The sequence below is a fragment of the Etheostoma cragini genome, chromosome 5 (assembly GCF_013103735.1).
Source record: "Etheostoma cragini isolate CJK2018 chromosome 5, CSU_Ecrag_1.0, whole genome shotgun sequence".
Classification (NCBI taxonomy): domain Eukaryota; kingdom Metazoa; phylum Chordata; class Actinopteri; order Perciformes; family Percidae; genus Etheostoma; species Etheostoma cragini.
The window spans coordinates 3,283,490-3,291,709 of record NC_048411.1 but is presented as its reverse complement, the minus strand read 5'-3'; the positions used below and the strand labels follow the sequence as shown (position 1 = coordinate 3,291,709).

The window sequence follows — 8,220 nt, the reverse complement described above, 5'->3', positions numbered from 1 at the left end:
TACTTTCTTTCTCAATTGTTCCTGAATTTCTTTGGGTCTCGACATGATGTGTAGCTTTTAAGGATCTTCTGGTGGACCGTACTGCTGGGTTCCCAAAGCTTTGGAAATGGCTTTATAACCCTTTCCAGACTGATAGATCTCAATTACTTTCTTTCTCAATTGTTCCTGAATTTCTTTGGGTCTCGACATGATGTGTAGCTTTTAAGGATCTTCTGGTGGACCTTACTATGTCAAGCAGCTCCTATTTAAGTGATGCCATGATTGTGAACAGGTGTGGCAATAATCAGGCCTGGGTGTGGCCAGAGAAATTGAACTCAGGTGTGGACAACCACAGTTATAGTATGTTTTAACAAGGGGGGGCAATCACTTTTTCACACAGGGCCATGATGGTTTGGATTTTTTTTCACCTTTAATAATAAACACCTTCATTTACAAATTGCATTTTGTGTTTACTTGTGTTGTCCTTGACTATTGTTTAAATTGGTTTGATGTTCCGAAACACTTAAGTGTGACAAACATGCAAAGGACCAGGAAATGAGGAAGGGGGCAAACACTTTTTCACACCACTGTATGTGATTTTTAAGCTCTGTCCGACACACGCAAAAACACACACACGCACACGCTTCTTTAGTATTTTTTTTTACCAGGAAAGGTCCCATTGAGTTACATTAACTCTTCTCCCAGGGAGTCCGGGCCAAGACTGGCGAAAAAAATGTTTCAAAATGCGTAAAAGACAGGACAAAGGCTACATATTACACCACAAATCTCTATACATACTAGAACACAAGCAAGACATTACACTTAACCTAATCTGACACAGACATACAACTTAAAGGGCACCTGGTTAAAAGCACTTACACTGTCCCGTTAGAGTTGACTTTAAAAAGTTTTTAAAAGTTACTAAGATGGGCACCATGAAAAAAAGAAGGTAAATGAGCCAGAGTCCATTTTTTTAAATTTTGTTTCATGCTGTATTTGTAGGTAATGTTCTAATATTGTGCAGCTAAATGTCTAGTAGTAAAGCTTGTTTAAGTGGTTTTAGATATAGAAGCTGCATTGATGTATTGATAAATTGATTAGCTGTCAACTACTGAATTAGTTGCCAACTTTTTTGATAATCAAATAATCAGTTTGAGTCATTGAGACACAACAAGACACTTGAGGATCCCGTCATTTTCTAACATTTTATAGGCGGAATAATCCAGAAAAATAATTGATAGATAACCAAACAATGAAAATAACCGTTAATTGCAGATGTTCTTTTATATGTCAAAAGAATGAAGATATACTCTTCTTGCATGAATAGCTGCATTAGCACTCCAACAAATGTTACTGTGTGTGCACTTGATGAACACAGGGTGGCAGTGTAACACTTCTAGTGTCAACTGTTCAATAGTGTTAAAAAAATCATACACATCCATACTTAAAAAGCCCCTGAATAGTGTGCATATGAGATGATGAACTGTATAACGTTCTTGTTAATGTTTTTTATTTTTTTATTTTTTTAAATTACAGCTGTACTGGCTACGACTATGGACAGGACATACGACAGGAATCTCCCAGTTAGCTCTCTGACTGTGTCACGGGTAAGCTCTTAGTTTTAATCCCCTTTATTCGTTTGTAGTAAACCTGTCACTGATAACTCAACAAATCCGTTGGCAGCAGGGACACAGTTTTCCACAAATACTTACATTTTCTGTTTCAGTTTGTTGACAACATTTCATCTCGAGAGGAAGTTGATCAAGCAGAGTACTACCTTTACAAGTAAGTGGGATGATTTTTACTCACTCTGCATCGGTTTCTGCTGCTTTCTTGGTTTTGTGTGGTACCAATGGTGTGTGCGCTTTTCTTTAAGTTGTCTGTTTGGTTCGTCTGTTTAGGTTTATGTTCAGTCACATGCTTTTCTTTGTTTGGGGCAATTCCAGACCTTTCCTGTTTACTACTTCCTCTGGAATCTGCACCCATTCTTGTGATTATAAGATTTAGTCAATGTCCTGATCGCACCCGTGTTCACGGCACATGCATTCTTATAATCAACTGAGAATTAAATAACGTCCGTTTCCAACTTTGGTGAGCTTGGAAATTGTTATTATTATTGTTAATAGATCCAATTATCCTTAATGTGTTTGGACACTTTGGTTTCGGTTATTAATGCTGAGTCTTTGGGACGAACCCGTTATATTTGCACCTAAATTCCTTTTTCAAATGTGGTCGCGTGTCATCTTCTCTTCCTCTCATCTGCTCCATCATTTTATATATACTGTATGTATTTTTCGTCCCTCCAGGTTTCGTCACAGTCCAAACTGTTGGTACTTGAGAGACTGGACCATTCACAGCTGGATCAGGCAGTGTCTTAAATACGATGCCAGGGAGAAGGCCCTGCACACACTCAAAAACAAGGTACACATCACATTATAATCCCACCACTTCATTTTAAAACAAAATAGCTGAACTCAGAAGACTCTCTTGTGGATGGAAAGGAGGCCCATCTTTATAATCAGAAAGGAGATCTGATCAGAGGCTCCTGATTGGGGCCAACAGCTGCAGTTATCTGGCAGTGTGAGCGATCACAGACCCAATCTTAACCACCCAGATGCATTTTCCAACTGATCTGAGCAGCAAAAATAACATCAAACCTGTTTGACATTTTCAGCCCAGGATGTGTACTGTTCCCGACTAAGTTGCAGTATTTGGGAATAGCTGAATTATTGCAAAAGCACAGACGTGTACTAGCCAATGATGTGTTTACAAGGAGGTGAAACGGTGTGCTCTGTCTGATGTTGTTGTGTTTGGTGTAATGTTACTGTGAAATAAGAGGTCTCGATGTCAGTGCTGCATTAGGAATCAGCAGTTGTGTTATTGTGTGATATACACCCTCTTTATTGAATCATACAGGGTTAACAGTCAATGTTGATGTACAGATAAATAATGTAAAGAAATTGTGTGTGTCCAGGTCCAGTATGGCATATTCCCAGATGATTTCACCTTCAACCTTTTCATAGATTCTTACATTAAGGATGGCGACTTTAAAAGTAAGGCTTTCTTAAAATCATGTTTTCAATTAAGCATTTTGAAATTTTGAAAATGCAGTCTCTGCAGACACTTTCTTGTTAACTTGTATTACTTCCACCAGTGGGAACAGACCGCCACTCTGTCAAAACTCTAAAATCAGATTTCAAACATGTATTTCCCTGTTTGTAAAACTCAGAGGGGAAGCGGAAGCCTGATTATATTTCTGTGCAATAACATTAGAAAGTAAACACATAGTATTTGGCAAATAGTGAAGGCACATAGTTAGTATTGTTTGTGTTAAAGTTGTCATGAGTTGACTGTTTTAGGGCTTACATGCTGTATAACTCCAGTATTGACACTCAAATCAAGTGTTATCAGCCATTACAATGCCACGGCGAATGTTGAAATGACCTCATGCTTTTGTTGTCGTTGTACAGGCGCGTGCTCTGTGGTTGAGGAGGTGATGCTTCAGGAGGCCTTCGACCTTCCATCCACACAGATCCTGTCTCTGTACGCCCTGGGACGTTTCCTAGCAACCAGACCACAACTCACTGTGAGTGAAACAGCAGCGACAGCAACTTATTAGCATGTCTATGTGGCAGCAGGACAAACAAATATGCTTCCAAATAAGATGCTTACACTTGTTCCTTGCTGTGTTCAGGTGTCAGAGGAGCGGGCGCTGGGAGCATCACTGCTTATCTGTGGACTGAAGCAAGACAACACTGTCGGCCTGAGTGCTCAACTACTTGGCAACGGTCTGCTAGGTGTGTTTCGAGTTTCTTCTCCGACAGTGTTGTATTTTTTACTTTGATGCATCCGTGTTCTTTCATTGGGTTTAATTTATTCTCCCTCCTCCTGTCCCATCCAGGCAAGGTGGAGATGTTAAAGGGCATACATGCCGTGTTCAAAGGGATGCCCCTCTTCTGGTCCCATGGCTACCTGGGCCGAGCGCTGGCTGTCATGGAGAGAGTGGCCGCGGCTTCATGCGATGTCAAGCTGTCCAAAGACACAGTAAGGACAGAGAAAATCCAATTCAGAGTAAACTCAGTTTGTGTAGTCATCTTACACCAACAAATCATCCGAAAGAAGAAACTTTATTGCAGAAAAGACTATTAATTCTAAAGCCATTTACGTGTTTTATTTGGTCAATCCCTGGCACCTTGTTACCTTACATAAAACACACACTAGTGAGGTAAACTGCTTTTAAATTTGGTGAAAATAATCAGTATCAGGAGATTAAATTTGTTGCATCCTTAAAGCTATGTAAAACGCCACAATATCTTTACATAGCAAATATTTGTTTACTGCTATATTCATGTTCTAAATATCTACAACACTCCCTGTAATGTAATTCTATTATTGACATTATTATATATAATTATATAATATCACAGGGCACAAAATTAGGTCAATGTACCAGCCAAATACTAGTAACATATTCAAGTTTCTAGTAGATTTGCTTCACTCACCATCCCAAAAAATGAGTAGTCATTTTGGAGAGTGGACAAATAAGGGAATTTTGCACCTTGATATCGCATAACAACAGAAAACATGATTGCTGTGGAGTAGGTGAAAGGCATATTTCACTCTTTCTTTGAAGCAAACAAACTAGCGGTTTCCTCCTGGTTCTAGTCTTTTTTTTCGATCTTCTCCACATGTTCATCTTCTGGATGAAACTTTCTTTCAAAATAGGATTTTGTGTTTCACTCACACGCACGCGTGCGCGCGCGCACACACACACACACACACACACACACACACACACACACACAGTAGAGACTGTTGTTACTTTCCAGGTGGGGTGTGTGACACGGACAGTCTTCATCTGCTGAGATAAAACACATGCTTATTACACATACATTATTTTTACATATTTGCACGAACACAGTCGGCTGTAGCGTCTCTAATCTGGCCTGTGCTGTCCAGCTCAATAAGCCAGCTCTGTCCACAAAAATAATGAGATTTTGAAGAGCCTGGAGCACAGAGGATGTCTGTGAGAAGGAACTAAACGGTGTGTGTCAGACAGCGGCCCAGCAATAATGCAGACAGAGCAGATAACCCCGTAGGACAGAGAGGAAGTATAATACTAACTCAATATCTTAAATAAAGGTGCTGGAGACTGCCGCCCTGAGGTGACAGTTAATCTTTGTCCTAACAACATTAATAGGTTCAGCCGCTTTCATTTTTACATGCCTGTTTTGATCAATATTTTTTGGTAAATAAAAAACTGCATCTTCTTAAAAGTTTTGAAATATCTGACTTTTATTTTTTGGGATTCTTTTGAATCAGATTTCTTTTCAGGCAGTTACGGCTGTTTAAGAACTGCAATTTATGTGGAATATGCAAACATAATGAATGGAAAATAATAGGTTTACGCATACTTAACCGGACTTTTTCATTATTTTTCAGCTGGACTACATAAATGGCTTGCTGCAGGAACTGTCTGCCACCTCAGACAGCGACTCCTCTGGAGAGGAGTCAGCAGTTGAGGAGGAAAAGAAAGAAGACATCGTAGATGAAGAGGATTTGGCCGAGCAGGCCAAACTACCTCAGTATGTCAGCAGATTCAAGGTGGGTGTCTATTGTGTACGGCAGGTGGGATTTGGAACAGTTTTCCTTGCCAGGTCCAGCCAGTAAAACAGTTTGTAAATGTTATGAGTGGGGTTGGAACTCTGAGAGGGCAGCATACTATGGGGTTTGGTTTTTTGAATTGATTGTTAAACATTCCATTGTATAGTAACACACAATCAACAGTCTTAGCTAAATTCTATGTGTTACGATAAAAAAACAATGATCTTAAACATAGTCAAGTGCTTCGTTATTACCTGTTCATGGGATGAGACTTTGGAGCCTAAAGCAGTGGTCATGCCCATGAGTTGTGCAGCAGAAAGCTTGTTGAGCTATCTCCATGAAGAATGATGATGATAGTAGTAGTAGTAATAATAATAATAACAGTGATTTTTGCAGGCAGGGCAGCCACAGTGATAGCTTGCTTTGCTCTGTTGTTAAATGCAGGTAAAAAGAGGAACTTTTTTTTTTTTTTTTAAATAGCCATTTGACATCTAATAATTGGATATGTTGGTAGCTGTTGGAATGAGGATTTAATTTTTTTTTTTTTAAAGGCCCACATTTTGTATTTTCACAACACTACTAGCTCTCTATTAAAACAATTTTTTAGTTTTCCTGTTTCTTTTTCCTTTCAGTAACTCTCAACAAGATGCATTGAGCATGTCCTTGAGGTCTAACAAATGTGTACAATACATTTCCCTCTTCACAAAGCATTTTCATCAGTGTTTACTAGCTTGCACTCATCTCTTTTCCTGACATTGTTGGCACATTAGTGTGTTTATTGACATATTACGGCCAGTGAAAGGCACAGACCTCTCCAGTCACCTCTCCATTGGCTCTGAATATTTTATGCCGAATTGTATATTTTACAAATAAAAGTGTTGTGCTTTTTGTATTTCACGTTGGATGGTGATGGCATTTGGATGCGTGGTTGCTCATGGGGATAGGAAAGGGAACTTTTCAGTCATTTGACGACGTCTGAATCTGAAAAACTGTGTGGGCGATAGGTTGGATTGGATATTTCACAGTGTGGGGTCTAACAGGAGTAGAGGGGTTCTTACACTAATTAGCAAGCACCTGCAATTTAAATTGTTTAAACAAATTAAGGCTAATTCTGCAAGAGTTATTATCGTTCTGGCTGAAACACAAGGGCAGGAAATAATTATGCACCTAATGTAGATCATCAATCATTTTTTAAGGATTTGGAAAAGAAATTACAAGCTGTAGGGAACCGTAATGTTGTTCTGGGGGAGATATAAATTTGATAATCGATCCGTTTCTGACTACAGCAGGGTTCCCAGAGCCTCTCTCACATTACAGAGGATGAGAATGATTTTAGGCTTGGTTGATATTTAATTTTTTTTTGTCAACGCACAAGACATATTCTAGGATAGACATGTTTTATGTCCAAATCCCTCTCTCTGTCTGACACTCCAGTCAAGGTTTTCGACTGTAAACACAGAAGAATGTATTGTGTTGAATGTTCACTGGTTTGGAGGGTTTTACACAACCCATTTGAATTTTAGTCATAAGGTCACCGTTTGGTCTATTTATTTCATCCCCTGCACTCCAGGAACTAAGCAGCCAGCTGGAGTCTCAGGGTAAACTGGAACCTGCCTCCTTCCAGGCTTTAGTAACCACTCTGGCGCAACAGAACCTGGCCGCTGCAGAGAAACCCGACTTGGAGCAGTACAATAGCCAGGTGCTGGCCTGGGAGTCGGAGAACAGACAGCTGATCCAGAGAGAGAAAGAGACGAGGGAGAAGGCCGAGCAAGAGAAACGGGAGAGGTTAGCTGCCCGGGCTGCAGCCCAGCAGGCATAGAGACTCTGAAGATGGACCTGAATCAGTGATCACTGAACTGTATTTTGCATATGCACGTTGAAATTGTGTAATAAGAGTTTTGTGTCTCTAAAATTGTGAACTTTCAACATTGACCACATTACATCTGCTTGTGTAGTTTTGTTCACTTGTATTGTGTACTTAAGTATTGCTCTGCAAATATAATAATTATAATGTTAGAAATTGTTTCTTTTTTCTGGAATGACATCATTATTGAGATGCATGCAAACATCAATTGTTAAGCCTACTTGTCAGGATCACGTGAGCAAAAAGAAATGAAGGCTGGAAAAAGACCACTACCCATCACATCCTCTAGCTTCCTCCAAAGAAATGTTTTGAGGTGTTGGTGAATTCTTAAAAAAACAAAACACCATTAAATGTTGCGTTAAAATGCATCATAACTCGCATTACTGAGATTGTAATGAGTGCAATATTACCGAATGTAATTAGTAATGCGTTATATTACTGCCTTACAGCAAAAAGGAATACATTTTTGTAAATGCGATACTTTTGTAATGCATTACTCCCAACACTGGTCATTAGTTATAAAAGGGATGTGGCTAAAGCATAGGGGGCGGGTCAAACCTCCAAGAAGGAACTATCTTCTGAGTTCAATGATTCCTCACACATGACTGTACCTAAAACGGTTCAAAAGCCATAAAAGGGGGCATGGCCTAATAAGTACATGGTCATGGATAAAGGGGGCGGCTCAGTATTTCATGTAAATCGGATAGTATTTGTCATATAAGGCAGATGTCCTGTTGCCAACGGGGGTGCTATGACCAAAAGTCAATTTTGGC

General features: G+C 39.5%; 1 protein-coding gene across 1 annotated transcript in view; it reads left to right on the top strand.

Annotated features, from left to right (window-relative positions):
• mrps27 (mitochondrial ribosomal protein S27) overlaps nucleotides 1-7,597 on the top strand; it is a 9,880-nt gene extending 2,283 nt beyond the window's left edge. The window contains exons 3-11 of the mRNA XM_034872363.1: nucleotides 1,516-1,586; nucleotides 1,706-1,764; nucleotides 2,286-2,400; nucleotides 2,954-3,032; nucleotides 3,450-3,565; nucleotides 3,674-3,776; nucleotides 3,881-4,023; nucleotides 5,422-5,583; nucleotides 7,154-7,597. Of these exons, the coding sequence (XP_034728254.1) occupies nucleotides 1,516-1,586; nucleotides 1,706-1,764; nucleotides 2,286-2,400; nucleotides 2,954-3,032; nucleotides 3,450-3,565; nucleotides 3,674-3,776; nucleotides 3,881-4,023; nucleotides 5,422-5,583; nucleotides 7,154-7,402 (1,097 nt within the window). The 3' untranslated portion in view covers nucleotides 7,403-7,597. The remainder of the gene's footprint in view (nucleotides 1-1,515; nucleotides 1,587-1,705; nucleotides 1,765-2,285; nucleotides 2,401-2,953; nucleotides 3,033-3,449; nucleotides 3,566-3,673; nucleotides 3,777-3,880; nucleotides 4,024-5,421; nucleotides 5,584-7,153) is intronic.
• Nucleotides 7,598-8,220: the final 623 nt, after the last annotated feature.